This window comes from Camelus dromedarius, chromosome 14 (genome assembly GCF_036321535.1).
Source record: "Camelus dromedarius isolate mCamDro1 chromosome 14, mCamDro1.pat, whole genome shotgun sequence".
NCBI lineage: Eukaryota > Metazoa > Chordata > Mammalia > Artiodactyla > Camelidae > Camelus > Camelus dromedarius.
In genome coordinates, this window is record NC_087449.1 from 60323064 (window position 1) to 60343600 (window position 20537).

Consider the following 20537-nt stretch of genomic DNA (forward strand, 5'->3'; position numbering starts at 1 on the left):
GCCCTGGCCCTGGGGACTCCCAGGCAAGGTTTCCAGTAGGAAAACTCATCTGGGCCTCGACCCCACCTGAGAGTGACTGGAAGGAAGCTCGGTTTGCAGTTGTGGAAACAGAGGATGGGGGCTTCTCAGTGCTCTCTGGATAAAGACCAGATCTCAGGGTGAGGTCCCACAGAAACTGGCCCCTGCCACCTCCTCCCTCTCATGCTCTGTGCTCGCCACCCTGGCCCTCTCTTCCTCCTGGGAATCAAACCCTTCCTCTTACCTCCGCACCATTGCCTGCGCTGTTCTCTCTGTCAAGCCAAGTCCCACTCATCCTTCAGCTGTGGACTCCATCATTGTCACCTCCCCCAGAGACTCCCTTCACCTGCAAGACCAGATCAAGTTCTCTCTTCTACCTTCTCCACAGCTTTTCCCTAGCACTGCTCAGGACTCAATTTACCAGGGTCATTATTGGGTCAATGCTAAGCTCCCTCACCAGTCTGTGCTCCCTCCCCCAGGGTACGGGAACCTTGTCTGTCCCATTCATGCTGTAATTTCAGGACCACACAGTGCTGGGCATATAGTAGTAAGTTTTTGCTGGATGAATGAAAGGTTGAATCAGGCAGTCCTGGCTGGAGCCACTCTTGTGATGTATGACCTTGGACAAGTCTCATTTTCTTGCCTTCAGCCAACGGATACTTACTGAGCATCTCCTATGTATTGTTTTGATCACTGGAGTCAAACCCGTATCTGTCTGACTTCCAGTTGTGTTCTCTTTCTGCTTATCCAGCTCTGCCTTTCCTGAGAAACCCGACATAGAGGATGCATTTGAGGCTGGGAGATCGGCAACTCATCCTCTTCTGCTGGATCCCCGGGTGTCATCTATGCCAGTCCCCCATGTGCCCCCTAGCAGCCCCGCCTCCATGCCCTTGTGTACACAGAGCCCTCCTCCATCTCTGCCTGCCAATATCCCACTCAACCTTCAAAATTCCGTTGCAGGGTCACCGTTGCCTTGAAACCATCCTCAGATCCTTGGCAGAAGCAGCTCTCCTCTCACCACACTTCGCTGGCATGGATTGCTCCGCTGTCCACCCTGACGCACGTGGCTCCCCTCACACGGCACCACCACCCCCTCCTCCAGGACTGCCTGGCCAGGGACTGAGTCTGATTCATCACTGTAACGGCTCCCGTTGATTCATCTTTCTCCGATCAAACCCTGCAGCATCTGCTGTCCACGCTCCAGCGCCCGGCCCAGGGCCAGGCATTCGGGACCAGTGGATGTCCGCTGTTGACTAGGAACAAGTGGGACAGGGCACAGGAGCGGGGTCTCTGACTGGATCCCCCAAATCATGAAGGAGAATAGGGTTCAGAGTGTGAAGGGCACAGACTGGGCCCCCTCCCCTGGCCCCCTCGCCCACCTGGAGCCCCCTCTCACCTCCCCCATGGATGGATGGAGTAAGGAGGGAACTGGGGGAGGGTAGTGGAAGGTCACAGGGCAGATGGGCTGTGGGCTGAGCTGGGAAAGGACAGCCTGCCCCCGGGGAAGGACAACCACACATCTTGGAGCTATCTGGGAATCTGGGGAATCATCTGCTTCAGCAAAATTTCAAGGACTGGGAAGGTGGCTATGGCCATGCAAGGGGCAGCTGTCCACTCCCGTGTGGCCCAGTCCCAGGCTACAGCCAAGCCTGGCTGATGGGCAGGAGGCCTGGGTTCTAGTCCCTACTCTGCCGCCAATTTGCTGTGTGACCTTGGGCAAGCTCCTGTCCCTCTTTGAACGCCCATCTGTACAATGAGAGGATTGAGTCAGTGTAGAACTGACCAGCATGAATGCTGGAGGCTGGGATAGCCAGAGCGCCACCCCAGACATATCTCTGAGTTGCTAAGCGAGGGACCCTGGTTGGGGCTACTGCCCAGCCTCATCCACCTGTCTCTGCCCTAGGCTGAAGCGGGCACAGCGGGCTCCCCAGGCATCCTCTCCCCTGTAAACTGCCCCATCTTCTCTGCCAGGGTCCTCATCCCTGTCTCTTCTGCCCCCAGAGCTGCCAGGCTGCCAGCTGGGAGCATCAGCAGCTGTGACCGAGTGTCCTGCGTCATGGTGAGTCACAGCCCTCCCTCCAAGCCAGAGCCAGTCACCCCATGACAGGAAGAAGAGAAAGGACACCTCTGTCTCTCCAATCCTGGGCCACATAGCACAGGATCCCAAGGCCCCTCTCCAAAGAAGGGCATGTGCGCAGCTGGCCCTACACAAGGCATCCATCCGTCCCTTCAGAGCTATCCTCCCACAGGCCAGACTTGGCGGGAGGGTGCTGGTCTGATGGGGGCAGAACGTGAGGGGCTCTGAGCACCCACGACTGAGTACAGCACTGGAGCCTAGGATTGGCGCATCTTTCTTGTTCACACTGGCACACAGTAGGTGCTTTCTACACATCCACAGAATAGAGGTTCTTCAGGACTCCTGTAGGGGTGGGAAGCTTGGTGAAGTACTAATACATCACTGCTATTTATTTTTAGCCCTGAGTACCTACTATGAGTCGGTCATTTTGTATATATTATCTCATTAATCCTTACAGCAATCTCTTAAGGTAAGATTTTTATACCCAATTAACAGACCAAAAAAAAAAAAAACTGAGGCACAGGGAAGGGAAGCCACTTGCCCAAGGTCACACAGCTTGTGTGATCTGAGCCCACATTCACAGCAGTTATGTTGACACCAGTGGCCAGGGTCACTCTCCATTAAGACTTTACTCTGGAGAGGGCACCAGGCCTGGGGAAAGAGACACGTCAGCCCCCCACCCCACCATTCTCCCTCCTACCCCCAGCAGTCCCACTCAGCCCAGATCCTGCCCTGCTAAGGCCTCCAGCTCCACCCCGCACCCCTTCCTCAAACTTCATTCATCCTTCAAAACCCTGCTGGGCCAGAACCACTGTTTTGAAGAGAATCAGTGAACCTGGCTTCCGCACTTGTAAAAGGGACCGCAGTGACACCTGCCCAGCCTGGTGCACAGGTGGAAGGACAGAGTGAGAGGAAGGATGTGACAGTGAGTGCTAAGGCAGCTGAAGAGCTGCTTGCATGGGAAGGTTTGCTAAGGAGCTGGGGGTGTGTCTGAGTGAGACTGTGCGTACACGTATGAGCATAAGGCTTTTGGTGTGTGGGCGTGCACATGTTCGCACTGCAAGTGTGTACACGTGTGAGTGTGTGTTCGTGGGCAGGTATATGAGAGAGAGCGAGTGAGGGATCAGCCGCCACTGCGGCCCCACCAGACGGGACGTGGTGCAGGAGTCTTTGCCCCGATAGGCCAGGAGGGACCATCTCACCCGCCTTTAGGGCTGCGGGAGACCCTGTGGAGTGACACTTGACCATTAGTAGACTATCCACACCGTCTGTATCTCCACCCTGGGCTAGTGTCCCTCCGATGAGGAGCTGACGGTCAAAAGTCGCTGTCCCTCACAGCTAGGGGACCTCCGGCAAGACATCTGACCTCCGTGAGCCTGTTTCTTCCCCTGCAAAATGGGTACAACAGAATCGCTACTGCCTTCAGCCAGGTGTCTGGTGGTGGTTGTCATGTGAACATTGTGTACTTTGTGCCCCAATTGCGGCCCCCATTGCCCTCTTCCCTGACCTTCAGCCCCCGACACTAGGTGGCGCGGGAGGCCTGAGGGCCAGAAGTTCCCCCTCCCTGCTCTCCTACCCGCCCCGCACCCCCATTCCCACTCTCAACCCGGCGACGGCAACAGGTGCGCGGTCCGCGGGCGCGCTGGAGGCGGGGAGGGGCGGGGCGGCCTCGCGGGCTCCGCGCTCCGCGCTCCGGGCTCCGGGCGAGCGCTCCCCGGGGCCACCCCGCCCGCCGTGCTGCCCGCGGCTGGCGGGGGCGGGCGCGGCGCGGGAGGCGGTGGAGCGAGGCGAGCCAGGCGCGGCGGCAGGGACGACCCGGCGGGAGCGGCAGCGGGAGCGGCGATCGAGCCGAGCGGAGCCCCGGCCCCTTCCCCGCTCGTCCGCGCTTCCGCTGCGCCAGCGCCGCACGTGAGCCCCGGGCCCGCGGAGACATGAGCGCCCGGCGGCCCGACGCACCCAGCGCGCAGCGGCCCGGCCCCGCGGCCCCGTGATGGGCTCCTGCGTGTCGCGAGGTGAGGGAGCCGCGGATCGAGGGGGTCGGGGGATCAAGGGTTCGGGTTCCCGCGCCGGCGACGCGCGCACGTCCCCTCGGTCACTCCAAAGAATCTGGGTGGAGGGTGGGGGGACGACTCGCCCTTTTCCGCTAGCCGCACCCTACCCCCGCCGAGCCCCAGGGGACACGGTGCCCCGACGGGGACAGGGCGTGGGAAGGGGGAAGCAGCGCGGAAAGAGAGTGTGGGGAGGTCACCGCAACCCCAGCCCCGCTTGGAACCACACCCCACCAGGTGGCAGAAGCAGGGTCGCTCCTTTTCCAGCAGCCACACACCCCCTGCCGTGTGCCTCGGAGAAGAGGGAGGCGTCTGATTGCTCCTGGCTTCTCTGGAGGGACTCTGGGCACCAAGAGAGCAAGCAGACCCTCCTTCTCACACCCGGCAAGACACAGGCCTTACTAGCTCCATGTCTCCTTATCCTAAGCCCCTGTCCTCGGAGAACCTGAAACCCGTGGACAGCAAGGGGTTAATGGAGATGAACAGGTTATAAAAAAGGTTCGCCTTCCCCCACCCTGATTCCTAACTCCTCATCCCCACCCCCATCCCTGGTCAGAGGACAGGAAGGGACAGAGACAGCTGATGTTCTCAGTAACCCCTGGGCTTCTTTCTCCGAGCTTTAAAAGTCACTGTGTGCCACCATTCTCCTGCTCTCCTGTGCCTGAGCCCCAGGGCTCTCTCAAAGGTGCTGCAAGGGAGCTGGAGTGAGCTGCCTTGGGGGTGGGGGACCGTGCCAGTCTTTGGAACCCTCCCTGCCACCAGCTTTCCAGCAGGCTGCTGAGCAACATTTTAGGAGAGGTTGGCTGGGTCATTCTCTCACCCTTGTCTCTTCACCCCACAGTGGGACTGGTTGGGGGTGAGATGGGGGCGATGACTGAGGCCTTGGCTCCAGCTCTGCAGGCTGAAACCAAACCCACTGACCCCAATCATGGCCTGGGGTTGGGGAGGGGCTGCCACCGCACCCATCACCCCCCCACCCCCGCAGCTTACTCAGGTCTGGAGGGATGAACAGGCCTTGGGGAGGGGCTGGGCAGCCTCTGGAGGGGACCTTGTCCTGGGGGATGTGGGGGATGGAACACAATACCCCTCCCCCCTCCTCTGGCCTCTATGGGGCTCTCAGGTAAGTGGCTCAGGGTGTCTCAGGAGGGTGTCAGGGCTGGGATCATGGGTGGAGGATAGGCTGTGTGAGGTTCATTCACTTATTCGTTTATTAAGCTGATGCTAGGGTGACACCTGATGCGTGCTAGGCACTGTGTACACGCTGGGCGCCCAGAGGCCATAAGCGCAGCCCAGTACAGCATCTCCTCTGAGTCCTACAGCCTGGCTGGAGAGGAAGGGAGTATTAAGAGTGAAGAGTGTTTAGAGTTCTTTAGGACTGACAGGCTCTCCGTGTGTCTCCAGAATCCTCGAAGGCTCTGGTCAGGCTCCAGGTGTTGGGGATCTGGTGTTTCCTTGTTGACTGTCCCTCCCTCATCACTTGCCCATCGCCAGGTGCTGGAGGCCCAGCCCCGGGTGGACTTGCCTGTGAGAGGCAGACCCGAGGAGAAAGAGCTGCTTGCCATGGTCAGGCTGCGAGGTGGTGTTGAGACCGGGGCTGGAGCCCAGGTCCTCTGAGCCCTCCACACCTGGGTGTCGGAACCCACTCTCATGCCTGTTTGAGGTCACACTGGCTGAAGACAGGTCTTCTCTACCCTTCCTTCTGTGGCTTGGGCTCCTAAGTGCCACCTCCAGATCCAGTTATTTAGTCTCTCCTTGTCCCCCTGTTGAGGGGACAGGCCCACCTGCAGTCTCAACATGCATGCAGGCAAGTTGGGTGCAGGTAAAGAAGGTGGGAGACCACTTTTGCAGAGGATAACCATTGTCCTAGTACTCTGGGTCCTCGGTGGCTGAACCACTAAGGGGAGGCCACCAACCCTCTCATTGTCACTAATATGCACAGAGTGCTTACGGCTTACCAGGGACTGGTAGGAACATTCTAGGCACGTCTAGCTAGTTTGGGGTATACACCTACCATAGTGCCCCTTTTACAGAGAAACTGAACAGAGCCCAGGGCCCCTTAGCAGAAAGAGCAGAAGCAGGACTTGAACACAGGCACGCTGACCCCAGAGTCTGGGCCCTTGTCCTCTGCACCCCACAGCTGGCCCTCAGACCCGACGCTGGGACCTGTCCTTCTCCTCTCGGGTTGCCGCCTTCTGTGAGCTTCCGAGTTTCCATACCTGCACCAGTTGCTAATAGCAGCCCCCTCACTCCAAGTGCTTCCTGAAGCCAGGGATTGCTAGCCTCCTGCCGATGCCTGTACCCAGTCAGAGCCTGCATGAGGCTGGGGCTGCCCCGCCAAGCCCCAGGTACAGGCCACTCCTGGGAGAGCCGCCCCATCCCAGCCTCAGGCAGCAGTTAGCTTCTCCGTGCCAGGCCTGAGAGGTTAGGGGTGCAGCCTTGGGAGCCGGTCAGCCTAAGTTCACATCCCTGCTCCCCTGTTCACTAGCTCTGTGACCTCAGCAGGTGACTTAATGTTGTGGACGTATGTCAGTGTTCTCATCTCTAAAATGGGAATAATATTGGTGTTGATGTCCTAGGGTTACTGGGAGGGGATTAATAACTTAATTCATGTAAAGCACTCAGACCAGTGCCTAGCATGTAGTAAGCACTGTAAGTGCTGGCTGTTATTTTAATGTTTGATTTTTATTATTACCCTTCTGTGCAGACAGCTAACCCTGACCCTCTTGGCTGGGAAAGGGGAAGCTACAGATGCTTAAAGCACCATCCTGCCTCCTGGGGAAAGAAGCAGGTGGCCAGCATTTGAGGTGCTGAGGCCATGTGGGACATGATTTGGACCAGATTAAGGCAACAAATGCTGTTTTCCAGAGCTATTTTATGTTCATTATCTATTTTTAAGCTACCATTTGTTGGGTGCTTATCCTGATCTGGCTTAGCCATCACGTTCCTGACCTCGTTAGTCCTCATTCAACCCTGGAGGCAGGGAACATAGGGCTCAGAGATGAGAAGGATCTTATCTGAGGTCACACAGCCAGGGCACAGGCAGGATTTGAATCCAGGACTGTGTGATCCCAGAGGCTGAGCATGAAAACCTGCCCTTTTTCTTTCTCATGTCCCCACATGGAGAAAGGCACTGAATGTGTGGCCAGTGCTTAAGAAATGCCGCCCTCTGGAACAACTCGAGTGTTGGCATTTGGTTGGTCTGCTGGTGACAGTCTGTATGGGCCAGTGTGTATCTGCCCTCACCTGTGCAGCTCCAGGTCTCTCAGGGCCACTCCCACGCCCCTGGTGCTAGAACATCTCTGTCTGCCCCTTCCCGGCCCAGTCCTCTCCTCCAGACCAACCGATCCGCCTCCTGGTCCCACTCTGGGGTCTAGTGCTCTGGGTGCTGGTGGGTTGTGAGAGCAGAAATTGGAGACTGAGGATTTCCTTCCAGAAGGTCAGACATATGATTATGTCTGGGAGGAGGCACAAACTCTAGAGGGGCCAACCAGAGCCACCCACTTAGGCCCCTCCACCCCAACCCCCTTGTCCTGCCTTGGGCCCAGCAGAGCCAGTGAGCAGAGACCCCATGGGCACTGTAGGGAGACTGAGGAAGGAGTAAATGGGGCTTTGCCCTTTAGAACTCACAGTCTGAGGAGAGAGACACAACCTTGCCATCGGAGTAGTCTGGTGGGGGAGGCGGGACACACACACACACACACACACACACACACACACACACACACACACACACTTAGAAAAATGGCCTGAGGACAGTCTCAGGAGATCAACACTGGTCAGTGGTTGGAGCGCAAGCTTTGAAGTTTCAGACTGGCCTCAGTTTGAACCTCATTTCTGCCACTGACTAGCAGATGATTTTGCAGAGGTGATTTAACTTCTCTGAGCCTCAGTTTCCCCCTATGTAAAATGGGCATAATAGTACCTACTTTGCAGGATTGTTGTTAAGACTGAATGAGAGCTAGTGGGTGGAAAGGCCTAGGATAGTACCCGACACACAGTAGGTGTTCAATAAACAGTGGCAACAAATTACTATAGATCAGATTTTCCCCATTAGGGCTGCTGAGGCCAATCTAGGCAGGCTGCTTGGAGGAGGTGAGGCCAGAGCAGGGTGTTCAAAGAAGTCAGGCCACAGAATGGCAGAGGAAGTAGAAAGGAGCTGGGGTGTGTGTGGAAGGTCCTGGAGAGGACATGGAAAGGGACCCCTTTGGGCAGGTTTGAGTTGCGCCAGCTCACTGATGAAGCTAACTGCCGTGGCTCTGCTGACCTGTAAACCACTGTCCTGGTGAGCAGGGGGCACTTTGTCTCCTCAAGGCTGGGCCTCTGCCAATCTTAGGGGGACAGACTACAGCTGTGGGAGTGACTCATAGGACTCACCCCCATGGCCTCCGTCTGCAGAGCCCCCAGGGCAAGCTCCAGCCTGGGGACAGGACCAGGGCAGTGGTGACAGAGATCTGCCCCATGGTCCAGAAAGAGGATCTAGGTCTGGTGGGGAGGAGGCCAGAGCAGCTGTCATCTGTGGAGTGCTTGCCGTGGCGGGTGCTTCATCCTCACTTTCCAGTATTCTCATTTCACAGATGAGAACCCCGAGGCTCTCAGGGGCCTTGTTGCATGCCCACAGCCCTGGAGCTAGCAGTGAAAAGCCGGGACTTAAACCCAGGGCAGGGACTGGGGAAGGAACGCCTTGCCCACTGAGTTCTCTTTCGGGACGAGGCTGGAGCGGGGCGCAGCATAGTTGGGCAGCACATGCCTGGGTGTGGCTGGCTGCAAGCTTTGGAGTTTCAGACTGGACTCCGTTTGAACTTCATTTCTGCCACTTACTGGCAGGTGACCTTGCAGAGGTGATTTAACCTCTCTGAGCTTCAGTTTCCCCATATGTAAAGTGGGCATAATAGTACTTACTTTACAGGGTTGTTGTTAAGATTTAGCCGCAGGGGTCCCTATTTAGCTTGGATTCAACTTAAAGGGGAGGCCAGTGGCTCTCCAGGGAGGGCCATCACCAGGGGCTTCAGACCCACGCTGCTGCTCAGTTACTGTGTGCTTTCAAGAGGAGGTTTACCCTCTCTGGACTCCGAGAAAGGGGCAGACTTACCCATGGGACCTCCCTGTCCTCCCAGGGTGTGGAGCCAGGAGACACTTTCGGGGGGAGATGCAGCTACGATGACTCATGGGCTGGGACATGGAGCACCAAGGAACAGCTAAAGGGGCTGGATGACTGGGAAGGAGGCGGGAGGAATCTGAGCGGTTATGCTGCAGACTCACCCAAGGAATGAGCAGAGGAAACCAGTGCAGAAACTTTGCAGCAAGAGGGGTTTAGGTTAGCCATCAGGAGGGACTACCTGGGTGGTGGGACTCTGTAGTAGATTGAGGAGCTGGCGTGGGAAGGAAGGAAGCGTCTTTGGTAAGCAGAGAAGCCCTGGTTGAAGGCAGAGGGATGGAGGGGACATCTGGATGACACCCCTCCTCTTGAAGGATCAAGATGGCCCCCTCCAGGCTGCCATGGCAACCAGAGGCCTGTCACTTCGGTGGCCAGGGTGGGTGGGGGAGGGGGCAGATCTAAGAAGGGGCCTCAGACCTTGAGGTCGGGGGTGGGGAGGGGGCGGGTAGGGTACAGAATGGGAAAGGGAGGGGCACCCCCACAACTCTCCTGGGAGAGGGTGGTGCCCACAGGAACAGAGGCTTGGGGTCTCCTCAGGCTGCCCCCCAGCCCCCAACCTATGTGAAACGCTGTGTTTTTCCAGTTGCTGGTGGTGACGTGGCTGCCGGTCCCAGCTGGGCGAAGAGCAGCCTGTGATTTCACCCTGGGCTGGTTCATTACCTGACATCTCCATAGCAACCAGCCTGTGACATCATGGGGCCAAAGTCCTCAGGGGGAGAAGGCAGCTTTGGCAGAGGCACCCGCACCCTAACTGAGGTGGGGGACAGGAAGGCTAGGGAGGGGCTGGGAGCCAGGAGTCCATATCCACCACCACCTCGACGAATGACCTTGTTCAAGTCACATCTCCTCCAGGCCTTTGACATCCCCTACCAGCTGCCCTTGCTCCCCTGATCTGTGGTTGCAGAGGTTGAAAGCAGCTTCAGGCCATGACCAGAAGCCTAGAAATATTCTAGCACCCTTCAGAGTTCCCAGGGGCAGTCTGTAGCCAGCATCACCCTCTCTGCACCTTGTGGCCTCAGCTTGTACATGCTGGAACCTTATGAGTGTGACTTGCAAACTTTTTTGACTGGAGCCAGAAGGCTAAATATATTTTGCATCATGACCCAGTACACACATGTAGAAGATTCTTACTGCGAGCGCAGTGTGTCTGTGCAATTTAAACAGAGGCTTCACCTGACTCTGCAGTGGGGTGTGACGTTTTCTGCTCCATTCAATTATGTTTTATTCTTTTAAGATATGACCTAGTAGATTGCGTGCAAGGCCCACTGAAGGATGCACCCCTGGTTTGAACACCACCTTTGAGGGGCCTGGAACATGGCCTTTGTACACATGGAAACTCTGAAGCCCAGAGAGGGGCAGGACTGGCTCAGAGTCACATAGCCAGGATGCGGGATGAAGCACAAGATGTGTTGCCTGCTGTGCTGTGCACGTGCAGGGCCCAGCCCGCACGATCCCGTGCTGCCCTCGCTGGGTCACTGAGCTCTGAATTCAGGGGGTGGGGGCTTAATCCTGGCTCTGCCTCCCTTTTCTCCAGTCCCTGCTTCACAGTCTCACTTAAACCTCCCTGATTTGCTGGCGCAAAACAGCCTTCAGGCAGGTCCCAGAACTCTCTAGTCTCTTCCGGACACTAAGTCCAGTCCAATTTGGATAAAAACCTTCCACCCCACCCCCACCATCCCCACACCTACCTACATTGCCTGCCTCCAGACACTCCCTTCCCCTCCGGGCCAGCTCCCCCCATCAGCTCTCCTGTGCAGCAACCCCCCCTCCCCGACCCCTCCCAACCCCCAAACTCATCGAAACTCCTTTTGTGCTTTGGAAGAGAGTGCCTCAATGTGTCAGAGCGACAGGGCTCAGATCCTGCCTGTCGGTCACTGGCTGTGTCCCTGGGGCTGGTGACATCCCCACCTGTGCCTCAGTCTCCCCACCTGTGCCTCAGTCTCCCCACCTGTCAAGTTGAGCAGCAGATTCCTTCACCTCTCGGTCAAGGTGGGAAGGGAGAGTAGAGAGGGGAGCGCTCCCCTGGCACTGCTGTTCCCCCAGGTCCTTGCATTCGAATGAGGGGCTTTGGGGCTGGTTTCCTGCATCAAACTGAACTCTCTCAGGGAAGGGACAGAGTTAATCCCACCTCTACCCCAGGTGTTTGCACAGTGTAGACTCTCAGTAGACGGACGCTCAGTGGCTGAAGGGATGAATGAATGAACTAATGAACAACCCCCCTCCAGATCTTCACGTACTGGGGCTTTTCTTGATACTCAGACCTCAGCTCTGAGACGCCTCTCCAGTCCTCTCCAGCTCACACTCTCCCTCAGTTTTTCCTTCACAGATTCATTGCTATCAAAGGTATCTCATTCACTTGTGGGTTTGTGGTTAATAGTCTGTCTCGCCACTAGACTGTCAGCTCCCTGAGGGCAGAAACCATCTCTGCCTTGTTCACCGCCGTGTCCTCGGGACAGAGAACAGTGCCTGGTGCATGTGGCTGCTCAGTGCTACTGTTCAGTGAATGGAAGAGGAGATAAATGTGTTCATCCAGTGACCGATAAGGGTGTTCCCTGTCATCCTTTGTGAGTGGAGGAGGCCCCTCCGATTTGGCCCAAGGATTCAGGCCAGCAGTTCCAGTTGCTCGATTCAATGTGTTCAGTCCCTCAGCAACTACTGCGGACCTACTATGTTCTGTGGTGGGCCCCGAGGATGCGGCCGTGACGAGCTGATTGCTGCCCTCCCACACATAAATAGCTTTACCGGATATCCTGTGCTAAGTGCTGTAATAAAGGTAGAAATCATTCCACAAATGTTTATAGAGCACTTACTAAGTGCAGGCAGGGTTCTCGGCTCTGGACGCAGAGCACTGAGCAGGGCTGCCGTGGTCTCTGTCCTCATGGTGCTCAGGTTCATTAGGAGGAGAAGGACTGGGCACTTAAACAAAAATAACAGAGAGTGATGACTGGGGAGTGGCTGTTGGCCAGCATAGGGGACAGGGAGGGCCGCACTGAGCAGGTGGCCGGGGAAGGCCTCTCTTGTGCTGAGTCCCAGATGATGAGGTTCAGGAGGATCTGGGTAAAGAGTGTTCCAGGCACAGGAGAGGGGACAGCGAGGACAAAGAACAAGTTCGGCCATTTGAGGAGCAGGAAGGAGGCCAGAGTGGCCAGAACAGTGAGCGAGGGGGAGGGAGGAGGATAGAGGTCAGGAGTGGGCGAGCTGGCGTGTAGGGCCCTGAAGACCATGATGAGGGGCTGGTTCTTCTAAAGTGCGATGGAAGAAGTCAGGGGCAGGTTTTAAGCAAAGACAGTCCAACCTGGGCTGTGATGTCTCTGTGCTTTTGGGTGGAGAGTGGACAGGGTAGGGGTGGCCAGAAGGGGAAACAGGAGGCTGTTGGCATCCAGGTGAGAGAGGGGAGCAGCGGTGGGGATGGAGAGGGATAAATCTGGAGCAGAGGTTGGAGTGAGAGAGCCAGTGGGACTTGCTGATTGATTGGATGGTGTTGGTTGGGGAGGGTCAGGGAAGGCAGGACTCCAAGAAAACATGTGGATTTTTTGTTGGTACTGCTGGGTGGACCATTGCATCATTTTCTAAAATTGGGAAAGTGAAGGAAGATGGACTCAGGTTTGCAAGTCCTGTTTTGCCCAGATTTGCTTGAGATGCCTATTGGGCATCTACTTAGCGAGCTGGAAATTTGGGCAAGAGCCAAGCAGAGAGTTGAGGCTGGAGGTGTCAAAGTGGGTGTCAGCGCATCCAGGTGAGATCTCCTGGGAGAGAGAGAAGGGAGGTGAGAAGGGGCCTGGATAGAGCTGCGAGGCAGGCACGCCCGGGGGCTGAGCAGGGAAGGAGGGAAGCCAGGGGAAAGGTGTGGCTGGAGAGGGAGGGTGACATCCATGTGCCTGCTGAGTGGCCACTGAAGATGGGGCTGGAGAAGCCACCGCTGAGCTTGGCCCCGTGCAGGCTTCCGGCCACTCGCCATGGACTGTCTCGTGAAAGGCTGCGTGTTGGAATGGATGGAGGAGAAAATGGGAGATGGGGAAGTAGAGGTCAGACACAATTTAAAGTCTGGCCACAAAGGGGACAGAGGAGTGAGCAAAGAGCTGGAGGGAAGCAGGGGTCAGGAGAAGGTCTTTAAAGGGTGGGAGATGCTTGAGCTGCCAGGGGGCTGGGGGCTGGCCCACTGGTATGGGACTCAGTGAGACAGGAGACGGCGGGGCAGGGGTGAATGCTGGCAAGAGTCCCTGAGCCAAGAGGCCTTCAGCATCTGCCACACTGATGGGACGTCGGTGGGGAGGGAAACCCAACACAGGAGAGAGAGTGCACAGAGCAGAGCCCCGCCCTGGGTGCAGGGCAGGCACAGGACCCAGACCCCGGGTGGCGGTGGAGGGACTTGTCTTGCACCGACAGGGGACAATTCTTCCTTTGTCATGAGAGGGAAAGCAGTGTGGCCTGCAGTCAGGACGATGATCTAAGGTGGGGAGAATGGGGTGATGCCTTCCCAAGGCTCCTGGGTGGCACTGAGAGTGGAGAGAAGCCAGCAGGAGGGTGCAGGGAGCAGCAGGGGTGCCAGTGTCGGAGGTTTGAGAAGGAAAGAGGGTGAGGTAGTCAACCTGGCTGGAAGCAAACTAGCAGGAGTCAGAGAGACGTAGACAGATCCCTGGGTAGCGTCCTCTGTGAGGCTGATGGGCACCACTTTTACCTGAGGCCGGTGACTTTCCCCAGGGACAGGCAGCTCTGAAGGTCCAGGCAAGAAACAGGCAGAGGGTTAGACTAAGCAGGGTTAAGAGAGTCAGGGGCATCTGCAAAGGAGAGCTCAGAGGGTACGCCGGGGGTCTTAGCTGGGCCAGGGGGGAAGTGGAAGCTGGTGGAAGGTGGCAGAATAAATGAATTGGAGCTCTCCATGCAGTCAAAACGTGGCTGGAGTGTGGGTGCGAGAGTTAGTGGAAGTGGAGTAAAAGGAAATTGGGCAAGTGATTCCTACGGAGGGGACCAGGCAGGAGGGGATCTGGCCAGGCTCCCAGCTGCTGTGGGCTTGAGTGTTTTCAGCAGAATGATGTGAATAATAATAAAGTAATGCCCATCTCTCAGGACGGGCCTGAACCAGCCTGACGAGCGGGAGAGCGCCGGGCTTTGCTAAGTTCCTCCTGCCTTTCTTACCTCCAGATCTGTTCACAAGTGCCCACAAGGACTGCCCCCTGCCCCAGGGCACGGCCCCCCTGAACCCAGACTTGCGCTCCAGCCGCCCACCCATCGTGGCTCCAGACCACGTCACTGGCAAGGTAACCGGTATCGCTCCACCCCAATCCCCACCCCTGCCTGGTTCCTGGGTGGTGCCCTACAGCTCCCCACAGGGAGCAAAAACCATCCCAGACTCCTCTCTCCCTGCCAGACTTGGCTACTTCCTGTGCGATCAGGACCCCTAAGGGTTGGTATTCATCTGATGAAGGTCTTCCCACCCCAATTAATTCAGCCTTGCAGTTAAAAGTTCTGTTACCAGCCTGGGACTCCTTAGCAGCCTGCACTGCCTGCTGGAGAGTAAAGGAAGGGAATTCTCAGTCCAGAAAGATCAGGAAGATCTTGCTAGAGGGCCTCAAATCCTGGTGCATAATTTCCACCCTTGCCCCAGAGGCTGTGGCTTGAACCTGCCAGTTGATATAATTACCTTTTCCTTCACCACGTACCATTGTGCTAGGCTCTTTGCCGACATTACATCATTTATGCTTCAGCACAACCCGTGAGGTAAATGGCATTGTCACCATTTTACAGAAGATGAAATTGATGTTCTGAGATGTTAAGTCACTAGTTTAAGGATATCCAGTCAAAACTTGACCCAAGTCTGCTCGATCCCAGCAGCCACTGCCTCTCCCGGCCCCCTCACCCTGCCCACTTCTCTCTCTGCATGCCAGGGGACACCAGGGTATGGCCCATGAGTGGGCAGACCCTGACCTCAGGGAGCACCAGACAGCTGACCCACACCACCACCCAGGGCGCCGGGACTTGTGCCATCTGCTGGCGCAGTGTGCCAGGCCCGGCCTGTTCCTCTTTCTCCTCTTGTTTTAGGACAAACAGATGGATTTCTGTTGGGATCCTTGGCAGGTCAGTGCACTTGTCCACTGCCCAGTCCAGCCAGCCACAGCTGACACCATTGCCTCCCCCTGTGCCGGGCCCCTCCAGGGAACATGGTGCCACCAGCCCTGGGGGAAGAGTGAAGAGGCCTGATGAAGACAGGGGTGGGGATGGTCTCGTGGGGGTGGCAGGATCACTCTGGCCCAGCCCAGAGGACCTGGGGAGGGTGGGTCCTGGGGACGGGAGGGGTGGGGGGACATCACCTTGCAGGTCTGCCCCTCCCTGCTCATCCCCCTCCCCTCCTACAGAGGTGCTTCCAGACCACCAACGGCTACCTGTCCGACTCCAGATCCTGCTCCAGCAACTACAACGTGGCAGCCCTGGCCACCTCGTCCCTCGTGGGTGAGCTCCAGCCGCCCTCTCCTGCCCTTGGGGTTCGCACAGACACTAGCTGTAGGAGGGTTAAAGCTGAACCGCAGCTGGAAGGATTGAGGCCCTGTTGGAGTCAACGTTTTCTAAACGCCAGGCTCTGCAGGACTTAGGGTTCCTGCCCCCATGGGCTAAATTATTGGGCTCTCAAGAGTTCTGAGGGGATGGCCCCGATTTTCCAGATGTCTGCCCAACGTGGTCCCCAGCCTCTCTGAGCAGATGGAATCTGCCAGTCAGGCCACCTTGGGGCCCTGGAAGCAGAGCCGAGGTGAGAACTGTCATGCTAATGATTTACTGAGGGATTATTCTCAAAGGAAACCTGTAGGGAGTGAGGCCGCAGGAGGGGTCGGGGAGGGAGCTCGGCGAAGCTGTGGTTGCAGAAGCATCCTCTTTCCCTGCCTGATCCCACTGGAGCTCAGGAGCATGACTCGCACCACGGAACTCATGGCACTTTGACGCCAGGTGGCTGACTCTATATTACTCCTCCATCATCCATCACTGGCTGCCCCTGGGGAGGACTTTCCCACCTCCCAGGCATCTCTGGGTGAGGCAGCTCCTCTCAGCTAAGGTCATGGCTCCCAAAAAGGGTGCAGGTGTGAGCCAGCAGCAGCAGCAGCGGCACCTACAGCAGTGGGGGGCTGGGCACACAGGCCAGCCAAGGGGTCTCCCTGGGCCACCACAGCATCTGCCCTCACACACAACCCAGGCTGTTCTCAGCCAGCGTCAGGATCCCATTTCTTATATCCCTTGCAGCGCCCCAGAAGGCCCTTGCTGCCCCACCACCACCATCACGTTTGCCCCTGCTGTTTCCTCCACCTGAAACCACTTCCCTCTGCCTCACCTGCCCCTCAGGAGCCCCTGAACCATGGCCTCCAGAAACCTTCTCTGGTTGCCGGCACTCCCCAGCTTTGGGGGTTCTCCCCTTTCTTCCTCACCTCCACCTTTCCCATTTTCCGAGTTTCATGTCTCAGTCTCCTTTGTGGATGCCCATCTTTCTTCAATATTGCCATTCCTCACATCATGGTTTCTGGGACCAGTGATTCCCAGATCTATGTTCTCAGCCTGCGTTAAAGGAAATGCTGTCTGTCAGCTTCCACATCCAACTGGCCTTCTTCTAAGAACCCCTCCAGGCCCTCCTCCCTATCTGCCCAGCCCTTGTAACTGTCTCTTGCTAGATCCCTTCAAGGGCCCCTAATGTCCCCTTGTCTCCACCCTTGGCCCCTGCTCCCCTAATGAGGATGTTCTCCCTAGACAACAGATCTGACTTGTTGCTCTCCTGCTCATTACCCTGCTGTAGCTCCCCATGGCTATAAGGAGAATGATGGTGCCCTCAGCCTGGCTCTCCCAGTCCCCAGTCTGGCCCTTGTCGGGCTTCCCAGCCTTTTCTGCCAGTCTAGTCCTGGTGTTGCCCCCATATCTTGCCCCTGGTAGTACTAGAACCATGCCAGACTTTTCCATGCCTTCATCTTCTTCTCATCTCTGAAATAGTCCCCGAGTCTTGCCTCCATTTGTCCAACCCAACCTGCCCTCAAAGCCTGACTCCAGTCCACCTCTTCCAGGAAGCCCTCCCTGCTTGCTGCACACCTCCCTTCACCACCACAGGTCTTACCATCAGGAGAGCTGGCACTGTTCCAGGCACAGAGGATACGCTCTCAGAATTTGTTAACTAATGGATAAAGGGGCAGTCTGGGTGAATATCGAATGTATCTTTGAGTGGGTCCCCTTGGGCGGAAGAGTCTGAACTTGGTCAGAAAGGGAATGGGGGTGTGACAGGTCTGGAGAAGCATTAGGTGGGCAGGAACACTGGCTGGAAACAGGATACCAGGAGGGCTAGGGGCCTGCAGGTGGGTAGGGAGCATCTACATGAGTGGGGCTCAGGGTATGGGAGGGCGTGGGGCAGGCAGGGAGTGGGCACGAGGTGTTGTCTGGGCATGAGGAACTGGCTGGGTGAGGCACTGTGGGTGTGGGGCTGTGAGCACATGGGGCGTTGGGTGAGTATGGGACACTGGATGGATCTGGGGTATAGGCCATCGGATGGGCCTGAGGTGTTGAGGGGCCTGGGGCACTGGGGATGGGGCCCTGAGCTGGGCCTTGGGTCAAGGCTGTCACACAACTGCCCTCCATGCCCCCAGGAGTGGTGCAGAGCATCAAGGACCACATCACAAAGCCCACAGCCATGGCACGTGGCCGCGTGGCCCACCTCATCGAGTGGAAGGGCTGGAGTGCCCAGCGCTCAGGCTGGGAGCTGTCCCCGGCTGAGGACGAGCATTACTGCTGCCTCCCAGATGAGGTGCGCGAAGCCCGCTTTGCCGCAGGTCAGTGTGGGGAGGAAGAGCTTGGGGACAGGACTGGCCAGGGCTCTGGTCCTTAGGGGACCCTCGGTCACTACCTGGGCATTGTCTGGGCAGGGAAAAATAATGCCACGGGGTGGACAGGGCATTGGTGGGCACCCTGATCACCCGGGCATGAGAGGCAACGTCTGGTGCCAGCCTGTCCTGGCACCTGTGGCCGCCCCCACCCTCTGCCCCTGCCCCCACTGAGCTGGCTCTGTCCCCATCAGGGGTTGCCGAGCAGTTTGCCATCACGGAGGCCACACTGAGCGCCTGGTCCTCGCTGGATGACGAGGAGCTGCACCCAGAGGACAACCCCCAGGACGTCATCCAGCTACAGGGTACAGCCCGGGTGGGGCACCAGGGTCGGGTGGGTGCCGCAGGGCCAGAGCTGCAGGCTGGCTCGGCCAGCAGATGCCCTGTGACCTCAGCCTTAGTTTCTTCATCTGGTGATCCTCGCCCTGCCCATTACCTGGGCATATACGTGAGCATAAAGGAGAGATGATGATGATGCCAGATGGATGTGTAGGTAGATAGAAAGGAAGGAAACATGAATGAAGTGCTTGTGTGCCAAGCACTTTACTTGTCTCATCTCACTTTCTCCTCGGGACAGCTCTAGGAAGTAGGTCCTGTTATTACCTCCATTTTACAAATAAGGGAAACTGAGGCATCAAGAAACTCGCCTCATATTACACAGTGAGAGGCATCAGAGTCAGGATCTGAACCTTAACACCAAGCACAGTCAATCAGCTTGCTAGAAACCAGTTTACTGCTGAGGGCTTCAAGGAGCCTGGGTCCTGGGTGCAGCCTGCATCACCTTAACTTAATCCTCCCTCTGACAGTGAGGGAAGGGAAGGGGACAGAGGTCTGGAAGAGCACTTGTCGTAAATGTCAGAGCCCAGAAGGATCTGAGGTGAGTCAGGCTGGCTTCCAGAACCTGCTTTTAACTATTCTGTGCACTACTGCCGCCACCCGCCCCATCACCCCCAGGGAGAAACTAAGGCTCAGAGAGGTTCAGTGTCTTGCCCAAGGTCACACAGCTTGGCTGTGGCAAAGCAAGGTTTGGAGGCAGGTCTCCTGCCCCTTGCACTCCCTCACACACTAGGAGAGGACAAGGAGCAGGGTCTTCTGAGCTCCATTCCTCACCCCCACCCCCTGTTGCTTTTCCAGACCTGGAGAGCATCTACCTTCAGGACAGCCTTCTGAGTGTCCCCTCTCAGGATGACAGTCTTCTGGCCTTCTCCTCCCCTGGCCTCTCCCCCGATGGCTGGCCCTCACCTGAAGAGCCCCCCTTCACAGCTGCCAGCTCACAGCCCCCCAGTCCTGAGCAGCAGCATCGGCAGCGGCTGCCGGGGGCCCCAGGGCCGGAGGCTGGGGCCTGCCTGCAGGGCTCCCTCCCCTCGGTGGACAGCGGCTCCCTCTCGGAGGAGGAGGATGAGGTGTTCTATAACTGAGGCGGAGGGGGTCCTGGAGCCTGCTCACACCGTGACCTTGCCTGCTGGGTAGCCCAGGAGTATCAGGACACCAGAGTCTGGGCTGGGCATCTCTTGACCCCTCAGGGCCGGCACAGGTGGGTGCGGCAGGGATGGGGCCAGCACTCCTGGCAGACCACTGTGTGCTTCCGTGGACCTGCCCCCAGCAGTGGAAGCCGTAGTCCGCTTCTCTCTCTTGGCTCAGGCCGGCACCTTCCCCTGCAGCGTTTCTGCCATCAGCGAGCTCGAGGACTCTCAGCAGACACTCGGGCAAGCCGCCCAGGCAGACAGCCACGGAAAGGCCTAGGAGACCCACTAGGGGTAGGGTCTGGGAACCCTGCCTGGACTCCAGGGCTCAGTCCCTCCCCGTCTGTGCTTCTGTCCCCCATCAGAGGTGGGGAGGCCCCTTCTGGTAGCTAACATCTGTTCCTTAGCTCTCTTCATGAGGATTCTTTCTCTGTCTGTTGGCCCCTCACTGTCTGAATCTGCTCCCTGGTGCCCTGCTCCCCCTCCTTGCACCCTCCTCCCATCTCCCTGAAGGTTCTCTGAAGACATTAAAGCGGTGGATTCACCCTGGATGAACTTGGCCTGGTCTCTGCTGGGGACAGTGTGTCCTCGGGCCCCTGGTGGGAGAAGCTCTAGAAAGACTTTGGCGATAGCCCTTTTCCCCTAGTACACAGACAGCTGGTCAACCTGCTGCTAGCAGCCAGGAGAGTCCCCATGGAGCATGCCCAAGGAGCCATACCTGGGGACTTCGGTTTGTCAACCCTGGCTCAGCCAAGGAGGAGGCTGAGGCTGGAGTGAAGGTAACTGGAGCACAGGGTCCTGCTTATACATGAGGACGAGCATCACACAACCTGGGGGGAACCCACTCTACCCCATATCTCCCTGCCAGGAAGCAGGGCATAAGGAGTGGGAGACCAGGGGCCTAGGTATGCAATGCCCCCATAACCATTAGGGGGC

General features: G+C 57.4%; 1 protein-coding gene across 1 annotated transcript; it reads left to right on the forward strand.

Moving 5' to 3' along the window:
- The first annotated feature begins 3823 nt into the window (after window positions 1-3823).
- On the forward strand, window positions 3824-20150 carry FAM131C (family with sequence similarity 131 member C). The gene is made up of 7 exons (XM_031464139.2): window positions 3824-4107; window positions 14441-14556; window positions 15338-15373; window positions 15652-15745; window positions 17905-18087; window positions 18333-18443; window positions 19273-20150. Exons 1-7 carry the CDS (start codon window positions 4086-4088, stop codon window positions 19554-19556), a joined length of 846 nt encoding a protein of 281 aa, XP_031319999.1. The 5' UTR covers window positions 3824-4085; the 3' UTR covers window positions 19557-20150.
- The last annotated feature ends 387 nt before the right edge of the window (window positions 20151-20537 follow it).